Source organism: Erpetoichthys calabaricus, chromosome 8 (assembly GCF_900747795.2).
Source record: "Erpetoichthys calabaricus chromosome 8, fErpCal1.3, whole genome shotgun sequence".
In the NCBI taxonomy this organism is placed as follows: Eukaryota; Metazoa; Chordata; class Cladistia; order Polypteriformes; family Polypteridae; genus Erpetoichthys; species Erpetoichthys calabaricus.
In genome coordinates this window covers 130,978,308-131,005,705 of record NC_041401.2, presented here as the reverse complement: position 1 = coordinate 131,005,705, position 27,398 = coordinate 130,978,308, and the positions used below count along the sequence as shown (strand labels likewise).

Below are 27,398 nucleotides of genomic sequence, written 5' to 3'. Positions count from 1 at the left end.
GATCTGATGCTGTTAGTTTTTATTTGAAACTGGGAATAACTGTACATGTGAGTGGTGTTTTGAGACAGTGGAATTGGACATTCTCCGATCTGGATGGATAAAAGCTGACACACAAACGCTGGTGAATCTGCCTTATTCGTATCTCACTGTCACTTGATTTTTTTTTTAATTCAGTTTTATTGAGTGTTCCTGCTCACACTGAATTAGTATGCACCTTATGGTCCATGATGTCAAAGCCGCACTGACAAAAAAAAAAACCAGAGACATACAGTAGGTATATATGATATTTGGAATTATTCATTTTATGACCTGTATAGTACATTTCGGAAAACATTGTGGCATAGATGCAACATTATTCATATTATTCATATTCATTCGCATAACGTCTTGTGGTTGTAATCAGTGACCACGTGGTTTTTTGTTTCTTGTTTTTTTCCCCCCAATCTTGCTAGTCTCCACATTTTGGTGCATGGTGTGTTTCTTTTGCACTCCAGGACATGCAGAGGAAAGAATAGTACAGAGAGGTCAGTTCAGCGCTATATGTAATCATCAAATTCAAATTTTAACAGTTCACACACATGCAAGGACCGTCCTTCCTACATTTACGACATGTGTACCTGTTGCAATGTACACACTTCTCTCTATGCTTTGGTTCCTATTACATTGAAAGGGCACGTGACACTGACTCAGTTTTCTTTCCTGGGGAAAGCGGCTGTCTTTGAACAGAAGCTTGTCGATGTTGCATTCTCCTTTTCTTTTTCCATCGCCTTTTGTAGTAAGAAGCGACGGACGAAGTTCCTCTGCAAGGTGAGCCATGAACACTCTTCTTTTCTCAGTGGACCCCGTACATGCCTTGCACAGTACATGTGCGTTGATCGCCGCCAGGTCAAGCTTGTTGTAGCGCAAGCAACCGGCAACCAGCATGCTCATGCTCGCACTGAATAAAATTTAGAGAAAAAAAAAGCTAACTGCAAAAATGTCTAAGAGAAATGAAGTGATCTCTTTTTTCCTGGTTCAGGTGACATTACAAGTCTTATGAAAATACTAATAAATGTGTAATCACTGATTTGTAATTTATGGTTTATGTGACGTTTTCTGTAGAGGCCACTGATGTCATACCAGTCCTCCTGACACTGAAGGTAACCCAAAAAGAGGATACCCTGGTGCATTTGCAAAGAGAGCTTGTAGTTGGCTGCCTAAAATCTACACAGCCCACCACAAAAAAGGTAACAAACTCAGTTAAAAAACGTACATTCTAAACACAGTTAAATGTTGAATCCCTCTATGTTATGCTGATTCAAAAAAGTTTTAAAAGTACATTTTTATTATCTCATCATTTATGCAGAATGTGGAATTCAGTTTTGATAATGTTCAGAGCCTCCAGCATAAAGGATTCACTGTTGATCCTAGTAGGGGAACTGTTGATCCTGGCCAGAAAAAAAGCATCTCTGTGACCTGGGTGCCTCCTAATGGTCATGATGTGAGTTTGTTGGGTTTTTTTTTATATGTTTGTTGTTATTTCAGTTTCTTCTGTTTTTCCTTAAAACATCCCAAACACAAAACTGTTTCTGAAGCATCTGACTTTTGAATAATGTATTTTTTCTTTTTCTTTTATCATGTTTTTTTTTAATTCCAGATAGATGCATTGAAAAATAGTTATAACACAACAATCAAACACAGATTGTTATTAAAAAAAAATAGAAAATCAGTCAAATAATGATACTATGAATCCAGTAAATCATGAAAAGAGAGTTAATCAGCACTAAAATCCCAGTCCTTGAGAACTGCTGAAAACTAATTAGTAATGAAAGTCTATTATGCAATTCTTCGATGATGTATTTTTTTTTCAAATACTGTAAGAATATAGCTGTACCTTTCTGCATTTTTAAAAAGATAAAAGAGCAAAGGTAATTCAGACATGTTGGATAAAATTGCTAGATTTCCTGTGTTAATAGTTTATTTTTGGACACTTTATTTGTCTAAAAGATTAAAAACAATGAAAATAATTAATACCTGCTTCTGAATATTAGAACTCAAATGAGAGAAAAATAAACATTAATAATAAAACCTTTATTTTAAAAGTAATGAAACTTTATATATCAAGGTATTTAATCTGCTTTATTAATTTAGGGTTAATAAGTAATTTTTAAACACATTTGTAGCATATCCCTTGATCAAACTATACTTTGACTCAAAACCTTAACACTTCCTAAACATACTAGAGCATCAGCTAAAGTGATTCCCATTTACTGTTATTTTCCTTTCTCTTCAAGCTTCCTGAATAAATTTCAAGGATATTTTTTACCAAACACTAGTGATTAACATATTTGTTAAAATGGTGGTGCAAACTTATTATCATGTTTACATAACTTTCCACTAACCAGTTAAGATCAACAGATAACACATTATCTATTTAGGAATTATCTTTTATAATAAAAAAATGAAGGTGTTTGCTTGCAGGCTGTAAGCAGTATATAAAAGTTACACCAAGTAAACTGAAGTGTAGTGAAATTCCTTAAATAGTGAAATCAAATAAAGTTGTGAAGCAAACATGGTAAAACTAAAAACAGTTCATGAACATTGTGTAAGCCAAGTTAAATAAGCAACATAGCACCATGCTGAAGAAATGGTGGACAGCACATTTATCTCTTAACAGTAGGAAAAATATTAAAATATTTTGTTTGCAAAATCTATATTTTTAATAATAAAATATATGCTTAGACATTTTATTCAGTCTTAAAATATACAATATAGCTTCTAAAACAAAACTTTTATGATTTAAATATTTATAGATCTTTTTAACAAATATATATATACTATGTGTGTATATATATATATATATATATATATATATATATATATATATATATATATATATATATATATATATATATATATATACTAGACATTAAGCCCATTACAATAACGGCCGCTAGAACAGTAGTCCATAAACATTAGTAGGAACAGTCTATATTAATTGGCAAGGGACCTTTTACCTCATTAAATTTTTCCCGTAAAATGCCTGTAATTTTCTCTGACAGTAATACTGACTTTGCTGCCCATAATATGCGTTTAATTTTCTGTCACAACGGTGGGCAATCAGCAGATTCTCCCCAGCAACTGATGTAATGTGCGCGAAAATAAATCTTCTTTTAAAAGTCAACGTATTGTAATATCATGAAAATTAAAATATTTAGGAAAACCCCTTCAATGACTGACACTTTACACTTTACCGGGCCAAGCTTCTTAATCGCAAATCTGACATCCTCAGAGTGAACACTTGCACAACAATGAGGAAGCTGGTCTCCGCGTCTCAGTACCCGATTGGATTTTTCGTGCCTCATGTTTCAGGTCTTACCTCATTTACTGAAATCCGATTGGATCTACTGCGCGATATTTTATAGGTCCCGCCCTCTCTGTCTTGTGTGACACGTCAGGCGGCCTTTGAAGCATCGCACTGTGCCCCACGTATGCGCACCTCACCAGAATACACACACACACGGACACTGGATGCACACAGGGGTTTTATTAAAGAGTATATATATATATATATATATATATATATATATATATATACATACTAGCAAAATACCCGCGCTTCGCAGCAGAGAAGTAGTGTGTTAAAGAGGTTATGTAAACATATATATACATATACATATATATACATATCTACATATACACATATCTACATATACATATATATATACATATATATATATATATATATATATATATACATATACACATCCACATATATATATACATATATATATATACACATATCAACATATATATACACATACATATACACACATACATACACACACACATATACATATACATATATACACATACATACATAGTGCGTTGTAACACGGGCTGTGATTGTTACATGGGAAGGAGACGACAAATCACAGCTTCCCGCTTTCTAATCGGGCCTGTGATTGGTGCTTTGACTGATGCCCAGATCCCACAGTATCTCCCCTTAGGAGAGGCGTTAGGCAAGTGTAACTGAATAGTGGTGCTGCAAGTTTAGCTTTACAGTGATCCCTCGCTATATCGTGCTTCGCCTTTCGCGGCTTCACTCCATCGCGGATTTTATATGTAAGCATATTTAAATATATATCGCGGATTTTTCGCTGCTTCGCGGGTTTCTGCGGACAATAGGTCTTTTAATTTCTGGTACATGCTTCCTCAGTTGGTTTGCCCAGTTGATTTCATACAAGGGACGCTATTGGCAGATGGCTGAAAAGCTATCCAGCTAACTTTCTCTCTCTCTCTCTCTCTCTCTTGCGCTGACGTAGGGGGGGTGTGAGCAGGGGGGGCTGTGTGCAGCTGCTTCCTGAAGGACAGGCTGCACGGAGCTTCGCATACTTAAAAGCTCAAAGGGCACGTATTGATTTTTTTTATCTGTCTCTCGCTATCTCTCTCTCTCTCTCTCTCTTCCTGCTCCTGACAGAGGGGGTGTGAGCTGCCGCCTTCAACAGCTTTGTACCGGCGGTGCTTCGCATACTTAAAAGCCGTATTGATTTTTTTTTTGACTGCTTGCTTTGCACTCCTTTGAAAAGGAAGATATGTTTGCATTCTTTTAATTGTGAGACAGAACTGTCATCTCTGTCTTGTCATGGAGCACAGTTTAAACTTTTGAAAAAGAGACAAATGTTTGTTTGCAGTGTTTGAATAACGTTCCTGTCTCTCTACAACCTCCTGTGTTTCTGCGCAAATCTGTGACCCAAGCATGACATTCTAAAAATAACCATATAAACGTATGGTTTCTACTTCGCGGATTTTCCTACTTCGCGGGTGGCTCTGGAACGCAACCCCCGCGATGGAGGAGGGATTACTGTACACCTGTTTTTAAGGCTTATTTACTGAAAGGGGCTTTCATGAAAAAAAGTTAGGGCTTTGCTACAGGATACACCCTCCACAAGTTAAGGAAGTAAAAATAAAGGTATATATTTCTGTTTTATTTAAACCTTTTAAGTTTGTATGCGGGCGGTATGGTGGTGCAGTGAAAGGTGCCAGTTAGGAGACCCGGGTTCGCTTCCCTGCGTGGAGTTTGAATGTTCTCCCCGTGTCTGTCTGGGTTTCCTCCGGGTACTCCGGTTTCCTCCCACAGTCCAAAGACATGCAGGTTAGGTGCATTGGCGATTCTAAATTGTCTGTGGTGTGTGTGGGTGTGTGCGCCCTGCGGTGGGCTGGCACCTTGCCCGGGGTTTGTTTCCTGCCTTGTGCCCTGTGTTGGCAGGGATTGGCTCCTGTATTTAGGATATAGCGGGTTGGATAATGGATGGATGGACATTTGTATGCATAGCCCCATTTGCCCGTTTTCGTTTTTTTTCTTTCTTCAGTAATATTTCAGCAAACCCGGAGCTTGTCAGTTCAAATCCTGGAACTGACACTACTGTGTGACCCTGAGGAAGTCACTTCACCTGCCTGTGCTGCAAAAAACAAAAGTAATGTAACAAATTGTACCTCAGATGTTGCACGTTGCTGGAATAAAGGCATAAGTCAAATAGATAAATTTGTATTATACACATAAGAACTATTCATTTATTTTCAGTTAAGTCATCTGCAGCAAACCTTTATAAATAAGGGTTTCTCCTTTTTAGATAGTGCAAACTGTTTCTTCTTCATTGAGGTTTTCTGTTGGAGAGCTTTTTTCATTTCATTGAAAATTAAAGCAGCAGCTGCCAAAATATGTAGCTTTCTTATTAATTTTTCAACATTGTGTAAAATAACTTTATAAAGTAACATAAAAGGTTTAAATACTGGTTATCCTTTTACACTAAAATATTACTAAAGAGATACAAAAAAAGTAAAATGCATATGTTGTTTTTCTTTAAGGAGATTAAATATTACTGAAGAAAGAAAAAAAAAAAAAGTAAAACAGCCAAATGGGGCTATGCATACGAACTTAAAAGGTTTAAATAAAACAGAAATATATACCTTTATTTTTACTTCCTTAACTTGTGGAGGGTGTATCCTGTAGCAAAGCCCTAACTTTTTTCGTGAAAGCCCGTTTCAGTCAATAAGTCTTAAAAACAGGTGTAAAGATATTGACAATAAGCTACGCAAACCCACCAAGACATGGAATCGTTTAAATCAAGGCGCGAGTCGAAAAACACCATACCATACTATTAGTTAACGATTAACACATTTCTATATGTATTGTAAGCATATAATACAACTGATAATATGTTGCGCTTATTTATCTGGTGTACCAACATTTTTGCGCGTTTAACGGCTTAAATCCAACGTGGTTTGTGCCCTTCAGAATGAAAACAGTTTGCATTTACCTTTTTAATAAAAGGCGAGCTTTTAAGCCTGAGAAATCACCCCGTAAATGCACACATTTAATTGCACATGTGTTAATATGTATGCTTACACACTGTTTCTTCTTCATTGAGGTTTTCTCTAGTATGTAGATCGGGGTAATTACATTCACTGCATTCGTAGTCTGAATCACAATCTGATTGTATGGGTGGTTACCTACCAGGTAACGCTTATGGTTGGCCAGCAAGTCAGCTAACATCAGCCACGGTGCCTTCAGTTGTGAGAAGCAGATCATAGAATGGTTGAAAATAGTTTACTGTCAAATAATGCAAAGAGTACGCGACACGTGTTTCGCCCTAATTCTTGGCTCATCAGGCGTAAGGCAAGTATAATTGAATAGCGGCGCGTCATTGAATAGTGGCACTGCAAGTTTAGTTTCTTTTCAATAAAGTCAGGCGTTAGGCAAGTGTCATTGAATAGCGGCACTGCAAGTTTAGTTTCTTTTCAATAAAGTCAGGCGTTAGGCAAGTGTCATTGAATAGCGGCGCGTCATTGAAGAGCGGCGCTGCAAGTTTAGTTTCTTTTCAATAAAGTCAGGCGTTAGGCAAGTGTCATAGAATAGCGGCGGCGCTGCAAGTTTAGTTTCTTTTCAATAAAGTCAGGCGTTAGGCAAGTGTCATTGAATAGCGGCGCGTCATTGAAGAGCGGCGCTGCAAGTTTAGTTTCTGAATGATTTTTATTTTTATTAATTTTCATTGTAATCATTCTATACAAACAGATCAATTTATAACCCAACAAATTTGAAGACTAATGAAACCCCACCCCTGAGAAGGAGAGCTTAGCTAAAGGAAAATTGCTTAAGGCTTTTTAATAAGGCAACATTAAACAAAAGAAAGGGAGAAGTAAATATCTATGTAAATAAGAGATGGAGAAGGGAGTTAAATGCGGTAATAGTTATTTCTCTTATTCTAAAATAATATTGATTAAATCCTGCCATGTTTTGAAAAAATTTTGTACAGATCCTCTAACTGAAAATTAGATTTTTTCCAATTTCAAATAATATAAAACATCGGTTTCCCACTGACTTATAAGAGGAGAATTAGGATTCTTCCAATTTAACAAAATAAGTCTGCGTGCCAAAAGTGTAGTGAATGCAATCACCGTTTGCTTGTCCTTCTCAAATTCAAGTCCATCTGGTGCAAGTTTAGTTTCTTTTCAATAAAGTCAGACGTTAGGCAAGTGTCATTGAATAGCGGCGCGTCATTGAAGAGCGGCGCTGCAAGTTTAGTTTCTTTTCAGTAAAGTCAGGCGTTAGGCAAGTGTCATTGAATAGCGACGCGTCATTGAAGAGCGGCGCTGCAAGTTTAGTTTCTTTTCAATAAAGTCAGGCGTTAGGCAAGTGTCATTGAATAGCGGCACTGCAAGTGTTAGTTTCTTTTCAATAAAGTCAGGCGATAGGCAAGTGTCATTGAATAGCGGCGCGTCATTGAAGAGCGGTGCTGCAAGTTTAGTTTCTTTTCAATAAAGTCAGGCGTTAGGCAAGTGTCATTGAATAGCGGCGGCGCTGCAAGTTTAGTTTCTTTTCAGTAAAGTCAGGCGCGCTTTGCAGCGGTGAAGTTCTGCTTTTAAATTTTTATTAAGAAGAAAAGAATACCTTTTTAAACTGAGGGAAAATATACCAATAACAATTTGTTAAGGATCTGTTTTTTTGTGAAGCTGCCTTTACACAGCCTGTCCACTGTTTTATAAATGAACGCCATATAAAGCCGTCCTTTCTCCTTCACAGTCAGTTCACGTGATTACGTGTGAGGCGTGATGTCGCGATACGCAAGCCCACCTCCCACGGCCAGCGAGCTGCCGTCCATTACTGTATATGGACAAAAAAGAGGTTCCAGTTATGACCGTTACGCTTTGAATTTTGAAATGAAACCTGCCTAACTTTTGTAAGTAAGCTGTAAGTAATGAGCCTGCCAAATTTCAGTCTTCCACCTACACGGGAAATTGGAGAATTAGTGATGAGTGAGTGAGTGAGTGAGTGAGGGCTTTGCCTTTTATTAGTATAGATATCTACATATATTTATACATATCTACATATATATATACACATATATATATATATATATATATATATATATATATATATATATATATACATATCTATATATATATACACATATATATATATACATATCTATATATATATACACATATATATATACATATCTACATATATATATATATATATATATATATACATATATATATATATATATATATATATATATATACATATTACGATTATTATAGTTCTCTTTGTATACCACGTTGTCAGTTCAGCACTCCGGTTGTAATATGACCAAGCCATGCAAGCACACTCTTGAGAATGCAACGTATAGTTGTACAGGAGAAAAGCAATCTTGCCTCAAATCAATGGCAACCTTTTGTAGGTCTATGAACTTAATTCAAACTTTAGGTTTACACGGTGCTTTGTTTCCGACGTGCTGCGTTCAGTCAGTTCACATGAGCCGCTCTCTTGTGTGATGTTGCGATGTCCACGGCTTTATTTAATGTTAGCTAAGACCCGGCACTTAAAAGTTTCTTGCTACAGCAATTTTAACTCCGTTACAAAGTCATCCAAAGTTTCGTTTATACCTCGTGTCTTCTCATTAAACTTGTATCTCGCGATTATGGTATTGCAAACGGCAGCGGGAGCGTTTCTATAAACTTAATTTAAACTTACGGTTTACACCGTGCTTCGCTTCTTATTGTTTCGCTGCCTTCTCAATTGTGTAATGAATGTTTTCTTCAGCGCTCTTTGGAGCTCTTCCTTGTTTTGTACGTACTGCGTTCACAGTCAGTTCACGTGATTACAGCACAAGGGTCTATAAAAATGTATAATTGTAACATTGTAGGACTTTATCATTTCTTACTTTTTACATCCTTAGAATTTCCATATGCTGTTACTCTATTTCAGTCTTGGAGTTATTGATTGCTTCTCATTTGATTTTTGAAACTGATTTAATTATATATTATATATGTAGTATATGTAAGTATATAGCTTGTTACTACATTTTTTCATTTTCTTTGTGCATGAGATATACAGAACTGGGTCTTCTCTAGCTGCTGATGTTGAAAAGAGCAAAGGAGAAATTAAACATACTTTAAGTGCAATGCACTTCACAGTCTACATGTACTAGCAGTACAGATGCAGCCACACTAAATGTGTCTTATACTCTTAGACTGTACTGTTTTACATGAAGTTGCTGCATTACATGCTTGACTAGCCTTAATTAGAAAAAGATGGCATTTGTGATATAATTACTTCCTTTACTCTCATTACTCTAAATATTTAAATCCACTTAATATGAAATTTAACATCTACTCAGTCAACAACAACAATTTATTTCTTGTATTGACCAAAATCACACAATGAATGCCTCAATGACAACTGACATGCTGACGTCATCCTTGCAAATGAAGAAGAATCAGCTGAGAGTTTTTGTGCTTTGTGGCATGAGAGTTAATTTAAAAATACCTTTTGCTCCTAAAAATTTGTGTTTTGTTTGCTGCTAAGGAACTGTGCAAGATTTTTAAAGGTTTTTTTCCTTTTAGAAGGGTTTTTTGCTGTGTTTTCCGGCTGCACAGGAGCAAAAGCAGTTGGGTGCTTGGGGGTCCAAATGGAAAAGTTACTTGTTATTGTTATTTGTATTCAAACTAGCATCAATGAGGCAGGGCAATAAACAGCAGCAGCTGACACTGGCATCACTGTAAGTAAATAACCGGCATTGTCATAAGTAACAGAAACAATGATTCCTTAGTGGGGGAAAAAAAAGGCAACGGCTGATTTCAGACCATACAGATAAGGGCTCAGAAGGACATAGGCAGGCAACTACCGTTAAGGCGCCGATTAAGCACAAGCTTGCTACAGTAGCAGACAAGATAGTAAGAAATTAACTACCAGTGAATATTCAGTAAGCGAGTTTTTCTAGATTGAAAAGATCTTAGCAGTCAGGAAAGTAGAGCAGTTAAGAGGGTGACAGTGTCATAGGTTAGGAGAACAGAGAAAAGTAAAGTTAATCTCATAGAAGGACAAACAGCAAGCAGTCAAGAGGGAGAACATTACTGGAGCTAAAGGAATTAGAATGTGTAAAATGACTGTAGAAGTTCTTTAATCTAATATTTTTGTCTTAATTTGTTTAGTTTTACCATTTAAGTTAAATCATTTAATTTTAATAAAAATAAAAAACCTGAGCGCTTTTAGTAATCCAATGTCAAATTTTAATAATGAGGCCTGAGTAATGCAAGTCCTATTAGATGTTGGATTTTTTTAGAGGATGGTTTGAAGGAGCCATTCTCCTATAAGGGATACAGCAGCAGGAGATGGCAGCTGATCCAACACGTCAAGCTCAGGGTCGCTGAACTGGTGGAGGAGTTGGTTGGCCTGTCCCAGGTGTCCTTTAGTGAGAGATAGTGTGCATCCAGACCACACAGTTACAGATAGGTGGTTCACAGTCACCTTGCACAGGGTAAAGGGTGTACAGTGTCTGGGGGCATCCACCCCAGAATTAGAAGTATCAAACCATTTTTAGGTCCTTGTACAGGACGGTATCTCTGAACATTCAGAGGTATTAGGCAGGCATTAGGAGCACCGACGGGCCACATAAAAGGCAACGTCTCCAGACAAAGCCACATGAATTCACTAAGATGGGTCTCATCATCCAGTTGAAGAGGGCTTGTGTTTAAATTCTGTTTGACATAAACAGCAACCCCACCTTTTCTATTATGTCTATCTTTCCTAAAAAATGTGTATCCCTCTATGTCAGGGGTGCCCAATGCGTCGATCGCGATTGACCAGTACATCGCAAAGGTAGTGCAGGTAGATCGCGTTGCATTCAAAAAAAAATTTTTTTAAACGTTAGTCTATCATATATCCTCCCTAGTCAAGGATGTAAAAATTCTAATTTTTATTCAAATAATACAAATAACACATCCTGTCAGGGGTTTTCTTGAGGCATTTGAGCACTTTGATGTTTTAAGTAGTTATTGAGAACACTTACATCTTTATATGCATTTTAATAATATATTAAAATAATAATATATTAATACTTAAGTATTTGGAGCCAAACTTTGTAAACTGTAGTGCCAAATACATTGCTCAGTTGCAATAAATATCAATAAGCTTATCTACTTTATGGATAAGATATTATATAGTTGTGTACAACTGTATAATGTATAATTTTAGATGCAATTTTCAGAAAATAAAATTCATAAAGTAATAGTTCTTACTGTGTTCATTTAGTAGTTATACATTTTTTAAGTCATTGCAGACAAGCTAGTTAATTGTGTGTTAACATTAATTTCAATGCCCAATATTAAAAATGTTTATATCATGACTTCTACAAAGGTCTTATCCTCGGTTCTGAAAAGTCCCCTAGCAATCAACTTACACACCCACCCAGTACACTAATTCCCCAATGGTGGTGTGCCATGTCCCCATTCCATTGCAGAACACACTCATACACCGACAATTCACTTTACCTATATGCTTAAGTGATGAGAGGAGAAAATATTTTGACAGACACTGTAAGAATATGCAAACTCCAAAGAGGCAGTACCTGTACCGGACAGACAAACCCACTTCTCCACAGATAATAAAATTTCTTAATCAGCGCAGACAGCCTTCCACTGCCTCCCTTCCTTCAATTACCTGTACTGTATCAAAGGCTCCAGTGTTTAAACATTTTAAACATAGTTTTAAAAAATAAAAAAGCAAGAGGGCATTATTTCTCTAGTCCAGGAGGTTGCTGTCCACATGCTCAGGAATGTAACCTTATTTGAGACCACTGCCTGCTTTGCAAAATAACAACTCTAGACCCATCTTAGTCCACTTTCTAGAGTGTAATAATCCTTACTAGGATTTTTCAGTCCTTCATGTCTGTAAGTTACAAGTAGAGCTTTGAAGTATATGACACAAAGCCTTTTAAAACTGCTTTTCATGGCTCAGACCAGATTCAGGCATCAAAGGCTTTTCCATGCACACCACAAGACATACTTGGGTTTTGAACCTTTCAGAAATACTTCAGAGCAAATATTTCATCAATGCCATTATTTTATATTATATTGCTACAAACCGTATCTTTTTCTTCCACAGTAATGTATGTTGCAGGGGTTTTGAAAGTCTTTCTACTGTATATTAGCATGTGTCAGACCAATAATTCATCCATAAAATGGCACTTTATTATGTTATTTTGTTTCAGCGAAGATATCCTGTTTCTGCCTCTGTACTGCTGACCCTTAAAGGAGACATAACTGAAATATACAAAGTGAACCTCTTAGCAATTATTGTGGATGCCTGAAGGTGAACACAGCTTCCGAGGGACTTCATTAAGAACCTATTGCTGATCTGCTATCTGTAAAGTTAATAAAAAGATAAAATTTTATATCAATTGATTCAGAATATTGTGTCATTTCTATTATATTCATTCTGGGTTAAATGATCTAATATTAAAAGTTAAAAACCAACATACTGTATAACTGAACCACAATGTCCACCATGATTTTCTCTAATATCCTGACCTGACCTGGCTTATTTTTACTCTGTTTAGCTCCAGTAGTGATGACTCTTGACAGAGCTTTCCACACCTGTTGGTCATTCCTTTTCTCTGCATGGGAGGAAACAAAAAGCGAAACAAAAAAAAATTTCATGCTACTCATTTTGTGACTTCATGACATGTCTTTAAGTTAACCTATTATATAAATTGTACGTATTCATTGTAATGTATTATGACCCGGCAAGATGGTCTGAGTTGAAATGGAACTTAGAAATCCTAAGAACCCTGAGGCTGCCAAAGATTTGTGTAAGTAGAAAAGGCTCAGTCTAAAAGGGCAAAGTTTGAAGGCCAAGAAGAAACCAGTACTGTAAGTAGTCTTGCCAATCAGTCACCTGTTCAAGTAAGTCAAATACTGCAAATGAAAAACGGCTTAAACCAGGACTGTATTATTACAAGTAATACAAAATACAGCAACCCCCAAACAAACAAGACATAGGTAAACATGAGCATCAAACTGTATTTACAGAGTCCCAAACAAGTCCAGAATAGCAAAAGTAATGTATAGTCCAGAGGTACAGTGAATGAAGAAAACATAGGGATGTGTGCTGCCGTACACTCCCCTGACGAAACTGGCAAATCTTAAACTGTATGAAATCTTCAGAGGTGAACAAGTAAGCTTAGAATAAACTCTACTACTTTCATTAATGCTGCAAAACTGGATCTTAGCTTTGTAATCTATTTGCTGGCTGGAAATTCTTCTTTATTATTGATAAATGAGTAGATGGAATGTTTGAACAAAAATAGGTGCCCCCAGCAGTCCTCCCATGGACAGGGTCACTAATAAACAAACATACAAAAATACAGTACATTACCCACAAAACCTGACTGCGTCCCACAAGTAACTGCTTCTAAAAAAAGCCCCAATTATTTTGGAAATCTAATAACAGGAATCAAACTTTTTTGTTCTCATTATTGACTGGAATATGACGACACAGGAAAATGTTGATAACTCGGGGCAAACCAAAAAATACTCAGCATATTGCTTTGTTTCCACACTCATAATTTCAAAATCACTCTCTAGAAAAAAAATACTCTACAGAATAGTGTAGTTGCTGAAGTCCCCTTCTTGATGTAAGGCAAATTACTTGGCACAGAGCTTGGCTCGGGGGAATGAATGTTTAAATTAGTTCAGGGCATTCAGCTCATAGGCTCTATGGAGAGCCGCTTACAAGCCAAAGAAAGTTTTGAGCTTTTACTGCACAAAGAGTGGGTAGCACCTCACTCCAAAGAGAGCAGAATATCAGCTTCATTTCCCCAAAGAGAGTGCATTGTCTGCTTTTTGGCTCCCCAAAGAGTACAGATCTTCAGCTGTCAGCCCCCCCAAAAGAAACAGAATATTTGAAAGCAGCTAATTTTAAAGGAAGGTTGTAACTTCTGGAGATTAGATCATGGTCACCAGTTACAGAACTAGTGTCTGCTTATAGAAGTGCTATTTTGTCCAACACATCCAGGTATGTTCTGTGAACTGTCATAAGCCAAAGGTGAATGTCAATTTGGGTGCCTTTTTGTCTGAAGGAGGCTCTGCAGAGGTGTCAGCCCAAATCTGATTTACACCATTGTTATCAGATGAAGTAACGGGGCTAAGCAAACTGTTCATTTGAGCTGCAATTCAGCCGTTTACTCAAGAATAATGGGTTGGTACAGCTGGGTTTTTGCATCCCATTGATACTGTTGTCTTAACAGGCCTTATGTGCCAGAACACTATGCCCACCTTGTCTTAAATATCCACCCATTTGAAGTTGATGTCTTTTTAAGCATTTCATACTTTAAAACATGAATAGTCATTAGGCATTGTATCCTACAGTGTCCTCAAGGCAAAGTTCCATTACAGTATACCTGTTGTATCACGACCATTAAAGTCTAAATTCAGTGTGTACCTAAGCTAGTATATCGCGATATTGCATTGCTTAAAATTGATCACATTACTAAAGAAGTTGCAGATGTAAATGAGTGTTTAACCGTTTATTTTCTGCATTGCTGGGTTCATGTATTTCTAAACTATTCCATGCCATTTGATGCTTTCATTTTTGACATCATTCACTTCAAAGGTGTGTGGGTTGGTGTTAAAATGCATAGCTTTACTTTTTTCTGAACTTGTAGAGACTCGTAAGTATCCTCACAAAGAGTAGCATTAGGCTTGTCTTCCCTGTTACTCAATTATGAGAACTCCTAAGAATGCCTTTTTTTCTCTCCATCAAGAAGTGGGTCTCCAATGTTCTGTATTCTAGGGTTAACTCAGGGTGTTTGGATTGCTTCATCTAATGTTACCCAATAAAGGTCTAAAAATTTGGAAGTATCCAGTACTTCATGGTGTAATGCTAATACATCAGTTTGAACTTGGAATAAAATGGTGCCATTTAGTAACACAATGGTGTTAACCAAATTATGTTTGTTATGTGTTATCGACTCCTTTTAGTGTGATGAGTTGACTAGCTATTTTGGAAGCACCTTCTCAGCTATAGCTTCATGACTTCACTTCCCTTTCTTATCTTGGAACTCTGTTTTGTATGGTGCACATTCTTAATGTACCATTTGCTTGTTTCACTACCTGGCTTTAGGATTGTAACTAGAAGAGAATCTGTATCAGGTTTTTACCACTAAGGTGTTTCCAACTCTTTAGCAGTGAAGGATTTTGATGATTAATAATCAATAAGATGCTCGCCCAAGAGGATGCCGTAATAATGTGGAATTTGAAAAAATTTAACTGGGTTAATTAATTACCGGTTTTGTCTTCAGCAATACCAGTAATTAATCAAATCCATCCATCCATCCAACCATTATCTAACCCACTATATCCTAACTACAGGGTCACGGGTGTCTGCTGGAGCCAATCCCAGCCAACACAGGGCGCAAGGCAGGAAACAAACCCGCGCAGGGCACCATCCCAACGCAGGGCGCTCACACACCCACACACCAAGCACACACTAGGAACAAATTTAGAATCGCCAATGCACCTAATCTGCATGTCTTTGGACTGTGGGAGGAAACCACAGTACCTGGAGGAAACCCACGCAGACACGGGGAGAACATGCAAACTCCACTCAGGGAGGACCCGGGAAGCAAACCCAGGTTTCCTAACTGCGAGGCAGCAGTGCTACCCACTGCGCCACCATACCGCCCGTAATTAATCATACAGAAATTTTTTTTGAGCACTACGCAGTGCCGCAGCACCAATCACCCCTCAAGTCCTTGGCCACAACACAATGCCTTCTCACAGTCTCTGGTCCGCCTCCACTCCTCTCCACCAAGCTTCGTCCACTTCCACCCGACTCTTGCCAATGACTGGAGGGAGGCGGCCCCTTTTATACACCCCGGATGGACTCCAGGTGCATCCTGAGGAGCTTCTGTAGCCACACCCCTGTGTGGCGGAAGCTCTGGCGGTGTATCCGGAAGTCCTCCGGGTGTCCCCAATCCTCTTCCCCCCCCAGCACTTCCGGGTGTGGCGGAAGTGCTGAGGTCCAGGGCTCCCAAGGCTTCGGGATGCCCCCTGGCGGTGACCACGGGCCCCTACAGGGGTGAGCTTCCAAGCTCTGTACCCGTGGCCTCCAAAGCAACCAGGGTGGGCGCCCCCTCGTGTTCTGGAGGAGGCACAAGCCCTCCTCCTGTCCTCCTGGGCATCCCGGCCGGACATGAACCCCAGCCAGGTACCACAGTGCCCCATCGCCAGCAAAGACCTGTTGGTCCGAGCGACACACCCCATTAGGGCGAAGTGGGTCCTACTATTTTTCCAGGGTCCGTTCCGACACCCTGGAACTCTCGTCTTCGGCACCCTCTCCAAGGTCTTCACGCCCCTCTGTTCTGCGCCGCTCATGCCTTCGTAGCCTCCACCGGTTGTGGGGCTGCCCCATCACCAGCGAAGTGTTGTCCTGCCAGACGGTCCATCCGATGAGGGTCGGCTTCCCACGAAGCAGGTCCTACTGCTCGTCCTGGGCCCAGTCCTGTAACACACAGAAACAAGGGGGCAGAGCCGCTGCCTGGACACCCTTCCCTGGCGTCCCTCTGTGCCGCGCACTGGCAGCGCTCCCCCCTCTGACGAGGACCCCGGAACTTGCCTGTTCGGAACCCCGTCCATGGGTTGCGTGTCCCCCCAGATGACGATCCTGACAGAACCGCCTGCATTTCTTTCTTTTCCACTGGCTTTGGGGAGTGGCTCTTCTCTGGACGTGCGCACCCAGCTGCACGTCCCTTCCTGTCGGAGGAACCGGCATTCACCCCTCGGTCCCGCCTTTCCCTCTTGGACGCCACGGCGGTTTGAGTCAGCGCATGACAAACGCCCAGACCTGTTCCCGTCTGCATCCACCAAGACCAACGGGAGACTGTCGTAGGCTTGGGGCTTTGGGCTCTAGAACCCAGGGCACTCATCAGCCCCTGTCCTGTCTGCCCTCTTGCTGTTACTCCCCTCCCCTCGCGAACAGCCTGCACCGTCGTATCCTCTGTTGGAGACCCATTGACATGGTTCCGATCACGAATGTCATGGGCTCCTGTGGTGGGATCTCCCCTTTCCTTTACGGGGTCGGTCTCACTTACCTCCCCCGCCGCGTCCCTCCGGTTGAAGACTCCAGTGCTGCGCTGATCCGCCCACTGTCGCAGCGTCATCACGGACGTGGCTGCCTTCACCTCCAGCTCCTTCAAACCTCTACGGAGGACGCGCACCACCTGGAATAATGACTCCGTGGGCTGTAGGCATTCCTCCAACTCACGCAGAGCAGCTAGCAAGCACAGATTGTCAGTCGGCGGTTGCCTTACCTTTTCGTCAGGCATATCCGCCGGCTGCTCTCTGAGGGGCCTTCCCACAGGCCCTGTCGGGTCCTTCCTCGGCCTGGGATGGACATTCCTTGGGCCCGCCTTCATCCAATCATCGGCGGACACACAAGACACACTGCCCAATCCCGAGCCTGTCCTGGGGAGGGACTTCCGATCCATGGCCATTTTGGCTCTGTTTCTCTTTCTCCTGGTGCGGCGACGTGCCTTCCTGGAGCCTAGCAGCTGCTGCAGCTTGTTGAGCTGCAGCGACTCCTTTCTTGTAACACCACATGCTGCCGCCTCAGCGCCAATGACAGCCTGAGGATCGGCATACCGCTGCCACTGACGCAGACCCAAGCAGTCCCTGCCTGCAACACAAAAAGTAAGTTTGCCCCTGCGGGGCCGATCGCCATTGGGCAGGGCACTCACCTCCCGGGTCTCGTCTCTCTGTGGCGCCGTCCTCACCGTGCTGCCGTTCTGGACGTCCTCAGCAACAGTGTGCCTGCTGGAGCTCGCTGCACTCCTTGATCGTTTCCCCGTACCAGGGGAATATGGCCTTTTAGTGGACTGGTGCCGGGCCATGAGGTGAATCGATCTCGCGGGGTTGTGCATGCGCCGCAGCGGCGAGTGTGTGGGCTAACTTGCTACTCCGGACTGCCCACAAAATTATTTTTTTGGGGTCCCTGCCTTGTACCAGGCAGAGAGTCCCATCTGGGATGCCATTGTGGGGAACAGCCCGGACACAGACAGGTAGACAAGATGGTTTCACCACACACACATTTATTATACATTTCTATTTACAATAGTGAGCACTACCCAGTGCCGCAGCACCAATCACCACTCAAGTCCTTGGCCACAACACAATGCCTTCTAGTCTCTGGTCCGCCTCCTCTCCTCTCCTCTTAGCTTCATCCACTTCCACCCGACTCTTGCCAATGACTGGAGGGAGGTGGCCCCTTTTATACACCCCGGATGGACTCCAGGTGCATCCTGAGGAGCTTCTGTAGCCACACCGCTCTGGCGGTGTATCCGGAAGTCCTCCGGGTGTCCCCAATCCCCTCGCCTGCTCACATCTGGGTTCACTCATATTGCTTTTGAGGTTCCATCTGTGTTCTTTGGGCAGGTAGGCAATCAGTCCACAGGCGAAATTACAGTTTACTGTAACATTTGTTTCCTGTGGAAGGATTCCCCACTGGCTTATTTAGTCCTTATGAATTCAAGACCAGGGAAAGGCAATGCCTGTATTCTGGAACAGTCTAGTGTGCTTATCCATGTCTTGATCAGTTTTGAGTAATTTGATGGATTAAAGGGTATTACATAATTTTGGTAAATTACAGAATAATTAAAACAATGAATAGTGTTTTTGGTAGACTCTGATTTGGGTACTGACTGCTCAGGATTCAATTCAATATATTTTTGTATAGAACTCTTCACTGAATGCATTTCTCAAGTAAAATGCAAGTATACATTTTACAAATTGCTAAATACAGAATTATTGCACATTAAGATATAGATTTGTTTAAAAACACAGTAAACAAAATAATTTGAAACTGATTAACATAAATGGAAACCAACCATATCTATATTTTAATTAACTATGGCCAGCTGATAATGGAAAGGAGCCAAAAGCAGAGATTGTGTTTAAAATTGTGAAATTGGAACATTAGAACCATCTAGATTAGTGTTTCCCAACCTCGGTCCTGGGTGCACACTGTGGCTGCAGGTTTTTGTTCCAAACATCCATCCATCCATTTTCCAACCCGCTGAATCCGAACACAGGGTCACGGGGATCTGCTGGAGCCAATCCTAGCCAACACAGGGCACAAGGCAGGAACCAATCCCAGGCAGGGTGCCAACCCACCGCAGGACACACACAAACACACCCACACACTAGGGCCAATTTAGAATCGCCAATCCACCTAACCAGCATGTCTTTGGACTGTGGGAGGAAACCGGAGCGCCCGGAGGAAACCCATGCAGACACGGGGAGAACATGCAAACTCCACGCAGGGAGGACCCAGGAAGCAAACCCAGGTCCCCAGATCTCCCAACTGCGAGGCAGCAGCGCTACCCACTGCGCCACCGTGCCGCCCTTGTTCCAAACAGATTCTGTTTTTAATTGGATTCCTGGGCTAATAAAGTGATGTGTTATTTCCCAAGTTCTGTGTTTTGGAAACAATATAGAAATTAGAAAACTAAGTCTGGTAAAAAATCAATATATATAAAGTGTGCCAAGCAGTTTTATGTGAATAATGTATACGAGGGGGGACCCAAAAATAACCAGAAATAAATAAATAACCTAACAACAACAAAACTCCGGTTATTTTTGGGTCCCCCCTCGTATAACAATATTTTCATCTTGATTTTCATTCTACTTTTCTAGGTGTTCTAATTGTTTAATTAATCCATTATTTACTAATTAGTGGGTCTGATGCCAAAGTAGTTGCAGCCTTTGATTATTCAATGTCTGCTCTGCTCATTTTTAATTGTCATTAATAAGATACAACGAAGGGGAAAAACAGCACAGAAAAAGGGCAAAATATAATGAATCAACAAAAGAGAGTTAAGCATTTAAATCTATAGTAAAAGCAGAAATATTTCCAAATGTCTTATAAATGTAAAAATTATGCTGCTGTGCTTTTCTGAATGTAGAATAAAAGAAAAATAATACCAGCTAATTAAATGAGATCAGTGCTATCAGGTGTTGTCACAGATTAGGAATCTGGTTGGAACAAAAACCTGCAGCCACAGTGCGCCCCCAGGACCGAGGTTGGGAAACACTAATCTAGATGACAGCAGACAATTCAGGCCAAAAAAGATTGCTCTACCTATCCACTTAATTCTTCTAAAGTGACATTTTAGCTTATTCCGAGTGTCTGTGCTTCTAACTTCCTAATGTTTGTGTGAAATTTATGAGCATGACACCAAATATAACAAGTTTAAAGTGTGTCTCTGTGTTCTTCATGAACTGATTTTAAAATATTAGTCTCGAGCCACTGTACTAATTCCCTTCATAATTTTAAACACTTAAATCATGCCTTCCTTATTCTTCTTTTGCTTAAAATGAAAAGGCTCAGCTCTTTTAATCTTTCTTCATAAGTCATCCCCTGTTGTCTAGGAATCAGCCTAGTCGCTCTTCTCTGCACTTTTTCTAGCACTTCTATATCCTTCCTGATGCACCTCACCTCCTCCTTGACTGTCTCAGTTCTTAAAAGCTTATCCCAGTCTATACTCCTTAGACTTTGCTGCATTTGCTCAAAATTTGCCCTACCAAAGTTCAACTTAACAGCTTTAGTCTTTGCATCCTCACTCTTACAAAAACCACTGAGAATTGCATTACAAAGCCTTTATTATATTATGGTCACTTGACACTAGTTCAATCAGAGTTCAATCACCTCTACACCCTCAATTCTGTCCTGATTATTACAAAATACTAAATCTAGACAGGCTTCACCCCGTGTTGGCGCTTTAGAATCCTGTGTTAAAAAACAGTCACTCATTACTTCTAAAATCTCCTGCTCTTGTGCTCCTCCATCTGCAAGGTTATCCCAGTTAATATTTGGATAATTAAAGTCCCCCATGACTATAATATCTCCCTGTAAACTGGCATTTTTATTATTACTAAAAAGATTTGCATTGAAATCACTGTCTGTGGTCTATAGCACACTCCTAAAATAACGCCGCTTTCCTTAATGCTTTCCAGGTGAAGCCACATGTCCTCACTAAGATTGGGCTCATCATCCAACTGAAGAGGACTTGTGTTTATATTTTGTTTGACATCAACAACAACCCCCATCCTTTTCTGTCCTGTCTGTCCATTTGAAAAACTATGCAACTTTTAATGCAGTGTAATGCAATAATTGCACAATTAGATCTGGACCACTCTGTATGTTACACTCATTCCTATCATAGTTATTGTATATAGCCTGGCTTCTCTTATTGCTATAATATCATAATTATGCTCCACTACATACAACTTCAATTTGCTTATTTTATTTGTGATACTTAACATTAAGGCAAGCTATTTTAAATGTGTTACTTGTTTTACTTTTGAATTTAAACATTGGGTTAGAATTTACGTTATTTTGGTTTTTTTATGTTTACATCATTTTTCGTCCCAACATGTACAGTTCTAAACCTGGCCTGTCCTAAACTCTCTACTCCCATTCTCTAGTTTAAACAATCCTCAACTGACCTACTCATACGCCTCCCCAACACATGGGTTCAGATGTAACCTGTCATGGCAGAACAGGTCCTGTCTGTTCCAAAAGCAGTCCCAGTGCCCCATAAATCTGTACCCTTCTACACTACACCAAGATTTGAACCACACGTGAACCCTTCTAATCTCCTCAATCTTAAATGGACTGGCATGTGTAATAAATGAGTACAGTACTTCCTAGATGTTATTTTAAAAAAATTCTTCAACAGTAATACAGGGATAAAGTTGGAAACATATCAAGAACAGATTTCACACAAATGTTAGAAGGTTTTTTTCACACAAAGAATGATAGATACAAGGAATATATTACTAAGTAGTGTGGTGGTGAGTAGGACTTTAGGGACCTTCAAATCTTGACTTGATATTGATGAACACCATGGACCAGCCTGTTGGGCAGAGTGGCCTTTTCTTGTCACAACTGTGTGAATGTTCATTTAAACCTGAGCCACTTTTACCTAATATGTATGTGACAAATCCTGATTTTAATTATCTAAATCTAATTACCTACAAGCCTAAAATAATACAACTGAGTTTGGTAAAGAAAGATAACATATAATGAACTGCACTCTGTATGGATATTATAAAATATATTGTATATTATTTTTGCAGATCTTATGTTGCACTCATTTACTAAATTAAATTAATTATCAAAACCCTTGCAAGGCTGATTTGTGAAAAAAAAATTTAATTTTTTTTTTTTTTTTAATCAAATTTGTATTGGCAAATTATTTTTATTACTCAGACTGTGGTAAACATATAGCTGGGAAATGTACAAGTGTTCTAAGTATGGCATTTTGAAGCATGTGATATATGCATTGCCTGCAATATGCGTTGCACCACATCAACACTATTTTTCAGCAGCAATCTTGTCACTTTCTTCTGCCAGCTCAAAATCCCATCTGAAACTGTAAAATACAAGTCATCTATTTTGCACAAAATATTCTTGCTGACTGGAGTTTCAAGGTAAGGTAGCAGTCCTCACTGATCAGGGAACCATTGAATTCCAGTGACTGCCGGAATTTGACGCCATCACTGAAGTACACGTGACTTATACTTTTACATAAATTTCTGGAAACCGTGTCTCTTCTTATTCTCAAAACTACACGCACATTTTAAAAATCTTCATAAATTGTAAGCAAAATGAAATAATGAGGGCGGCACGGTGGCGCAGTGGGTAGCGCTGCTGCCTCGCAGTTGGGAGATCTGGGGACCCGGGTTCGCTTCCCGGGTCCGCCCTGCGTGGAGTTTGCATGTTCTCCACGTGTCTGCGTGGGTTTCCTCCGGGCGCTCCGGTTTCCTCCCACAGTCCAAAGACATGCAGGTTAGGTGGATTGGCGATTCTAAATTGGCCCTAGTGTATGCTTGGTGTGTGGGTGTGTTTGTGTGTGTCCTGCGGTGGGTTGGCACCCTGCCCAGGATTGGTTCCCTGCCTTGTGCCCTGTGTTGGCTGGGATTGGCTCCAGCAGACCCCCGTGACCCTGTGTTCGGATTCAGCGGGTTGGAAAATGGATGGATGGATGGATGAAATAATGAATTCAAAACCACAGAATCCTATTTTAATGCAAATGTTTGATTTGAATTATCTAATACAATTACTATTTTTTTTAACTCATATTTGTCACAATAAGTATGTTGTCATTTAATGCACATACAGTAATTGAACTCACAAAAATGGTATAAGTTATCTTCTATTTGTTGTCTTTTCATTCTGCAGTTTTCACATGAAAAAAAAAAAACATATTACCTATGTAAAAGAGAAAAGAAAACTAAAATCTCCGTTTTCCGTCAATGGTAAAACCTGTAAACTTTTCTAATCTAACAAAATCAAAATCTGATCCTCCCACTCATGCCTATTTGGCCACAGAATTTTATTAACATCATATGGTATATTTTCCTTAGCCAAGCAACACTGAAAAAGTTTCCTTGCCTGCCTTATCCAGCCCTAGCAGTCACCTACTGTAATGTCATCACATGCACCCTCTGTTATTTGCAGAACTGACTTTTATTGCAGTGTTTTGCCATCACACACCTTCCAATGCCAAGCACTTGAATGTCTTCAGCATGATGGAAACGCACATTACTCCATATAATTATATAGTTAGTCTCCTGGTGTTGAACATTAAGGTTATGAGGAGTGAGAATGTTTGGATGCTCTCTAGGAAAACAACAAAATGTTGATCAAATACGCTGCCATTCAAAAGTTTTAGTACACTTAAGTTTATCCAGTTTTTATTTTAATAGAATCAATTGAAATGCAATGATTGACCTGAAAAGGTAAGCAGTAAACTGCCAGAGGTTTTAATTTAAAGTTTACGTGAGCAAAAACTGAAGAAAATGAAATTTCAGAATATTACAAATGAGCCTCCTTCAGGGAACAACTAATAGGTTACAACCTCCAGATTTTCTGCAATGTTAAAGTAAATTCAGCCTTGCAAGTTGAAGCAGACAATTTGCACAGGTGTGCCAACTTCTGTTGATTACTTTAAAACTCTATCTTAAAGAAAGCAGAGTTGGAACAGACTTTGTTACTACACTCTCTGAAGTACTACTTCGGCAATATTGCACTGTATAAAGGCGAAAAACAGCAATTCAAATGGAATGAGAAAGAGCATTATTACCCTTAAAAGTGTAGGCCTTTCATTTCCATCCATCCATCCATCCTCTTCCACTTATCCGAGGTTGGGTCGCGGGGGCAGCAGCTTCAGCAGAGATGCCCAGACTTCCCTCTCCCCGCCCACTTCTTCTAGCTCTTCCGGGAGAATCCCGAGGCGTTCCAAGGCCAGCCGGGAGACATAGTCCCTCCAGCGTGTCCTGGGTCTTCCCCAGGCCTCCTCCCGGTTGGACGTGCCCGGAACACCTCACCAGGGAGGCATCCAGGAGGCATCCTGATCAGATGCCTGAGCCACCTCATCTGACTCCTCTCGATGCAAAGGAACAGCGGCTCTACTCTGAGCCCCTCCCGGATGATTGAGCTTCTCACCCTGTCTTTAAGGGAGAGCCCAGACACCCTGCGGAGGAAACTCATTTCAGCCACTTGTATTCGCGATCTCATTCTTTCGGTCACTACCCATAGCTCATGACCATAGGTGAGGGTAGGAACATAGATCGACTGGTAAATTGAGAGGTTTGCCTTACGGCTCAGCTCCTTTTTCACCACGACAGACAGATCCGCCTGTTGATTTCACGCTCCATTCTTCCCTCACTCATGAACAAGACCCCTAGATACTTGAACTCCTCCACTTGGGGCAGGATCTCACCTCCCACCCTGAGAGGGCACTCCACCCTTTTCCGGCCTAGGACCATGGTCTCGGATTTGGAGGTGCTGATTCCCATCCCAGCCGCTTCATATTCAGCTGTGAACCAATCCAGAGAGAGCTGAAGATCACGGCCTGATGAAGCAAACAGGACAACATCATCTGCAAAATGCAGTGACCCAACCCTGAGTCCACCAAACCGGACCCCCTCAACACCCTGGCTGTGCCTAGAAATTCTGTCCATAAAAGTTATTATATATTAAAAAAAAAAAATTATAAAAAGCCTTTCATTTACTTATATAACTTGCAAAAAAACCAATCAAACTGGCAGTGAGTACAGTGGTGTCCTACACAATCCAAAGGCAACTGGAAACTGGAAGAAACCCTGATAGGAAGAGATCTGGCAGACCCAAACAAACAACCCAATCAGAAGACACATTTCTGAGGGTCAGCAGCTTGTGTGATAGGCATCTCACAGCACAACAGCTTCAAGCACAGCTTAAGAGTGGTCAAAAAAAAGCAAGTCTCCGTTTCAGGAGACATTGTGGTGCAAATTTGACAGGGAGAGTGGCAGTAAGAAAGCCATTCCTTAAAGGACAAAATAAGAAAGCGAGGTTTGCCTGGGCCATGAAATACCAGCTGTGGACTGCTGCAGACTAGAAGAAAGTCTTATGGACCGATGAATCAAATTTTGAAATCTTCAGTCCATCATTAAGGGGATTTGTGCGTCATCAAGTTGGTGAAGGGGTGGTTCCTCAGTGTGTGACATAAACTGTCAAACATGAAGGAGGAAGTGTCTGGGGTTCTTTTGCTGGCGACTTGCACAGAGTAACGCATTCTGAATCAAAAGGGTGTGACCTGTAGAGGTTGCTCTAGCCACCCAAACCCGACACAAGCAGACAACAGGATATAAGTTCCAGTACAGCATGCATTTTTCAGTGGGGAAGTGCTTTCCCCCCAGCAGCACAGTACAAAGCACCAAGAACACACCAAATACACAGTCCCTTCTTTTCTTCTTCTTCTTTCTCTCTTCTTAGCCTCCATTCCTCTTCTGGCAAGCTTTGTCCAGCTCCCACTCGGAGTAGTGGCTACTGGCCTCTTTTATGCTGCTCCAGGCAGCTTGTTAATTCACTCCAGAAGTACCCCCAGGTGTGGTGGAAGCCCAACATGATAGGGCTCTGCAGCACCCACAGAACACAACATAGCTGTAGCAAACTCCAACTCCCAGCATAGCCCTGTGGGAATCCGTGGTGCTGCAGCAACCCAAGAGGGCTGCCCTCTAACGTCCCAGGGGAAATACAGTAATGCCTTAAGCACTATGGCCCCAGCCATCCACCACACGTTACCACAGTTTGACTGTTATATCAGCAAAAGGTGGCTATTTTGAGGAGTCAAAAATTTGAATAAAATTTTGTACACTTCATGATTCCTCGACTTATTTTTTTATTTGCCATTATTTATTTATTCTATGCCCTGATTTCATGAAACAGCAAGACATTAAACTGTATGTATTTCCTTAAAAGCTGAGGTGTTCTAAACCTTTTGACCGGTAGTGTATAGCATGGCAATAGATGACTCCATACATTCTAATGGCAACGCACATGGTGATTTTACCTCATTCGGACCAAGAACATCAACTGTGGCAGACTGTCCAAATATGTTTGTCCCAAGCCATCATCATTTGGTGAAATTAAATCCAGCTTCATTGTTGACTACATATTCATGCTGAGCATCACTGGAATTCTACTCAAGCACTCTCTGTAAACAAGTAGCACACAACTGTGACTAACTTGATCACATACCATACTATATGGAAACTATAGTAAAATAAGAATCCTTTGTGTAATCATTAATGTAGACATACCTGCTCATATTGCTGACTTAACTCCTTGTTCCCGTCAGAATTTCTTTGAAGTAGCATGATGTACATTTGTTTCATACTTACAACAGTGCATTGTATGAATCGTGTATAGAGCCGAAATGTGCACCCTTACACTTGTGGTGCTCAAGCACTTTTAGTCAAGAAAGTCTGTAGTTTACCACAAAGTCTTTGCTGCCATCTACTGGATAACAGTAAATAAGACATTTTAGGTGGTTTTTCAACACTTGGCCCCTTTATACTTTTAATTTTTTAAGAAAACTCAGGCTTTGTGAAAAATGTAAAAATTGTTTTTATTATTCGTGGGGGAGACATTTTTTATGATTAATATGTTTTATGTAGCACAGGCTTTCTAAGATGAAATTGATGTGATCAAATGATGAGTTATCTTCCTTAAATGATTTATCGCTTTCATT

At 40.3% G+C, this 27,398-nt stretch overlaps 1 protein-coding gene across 1 annotated transcript in view; it reads left to right on the top strand.

Moving 5' to 3' along the window:
* The window catches only part of cfap74 (cilia and flagella associated protein 74), a 525,252-nt gene extending 512,530 nt beyond the window's left edge, over nucleotides 1–12,722 (top strand). The window contains exons 37-39 of the mRNA XM_051931357.1: nucleotides 1,102–1,226; nucleotides 1,346–1,480; nucleotides 12,534–12,722. Of these exons, the coding sequence (XP_051787317.1) occupies nucleotides 1,102–1,226; nucleotides 1,346–1,480; nucleotides 12,534–12,632 (359 nt within the window). The 3' untranslated portion in view covers nucleotides 12,633–12,722. The remainder of the gene's footprint in view (nucleotides 1–1,101; nucleotides 1,227–1,345; nucleotides 1,481–12,533) is intronic.
* The last annotated feature ends 14,676 nt before the right edge of the window (nucleotides 12,723–27,398 follow it).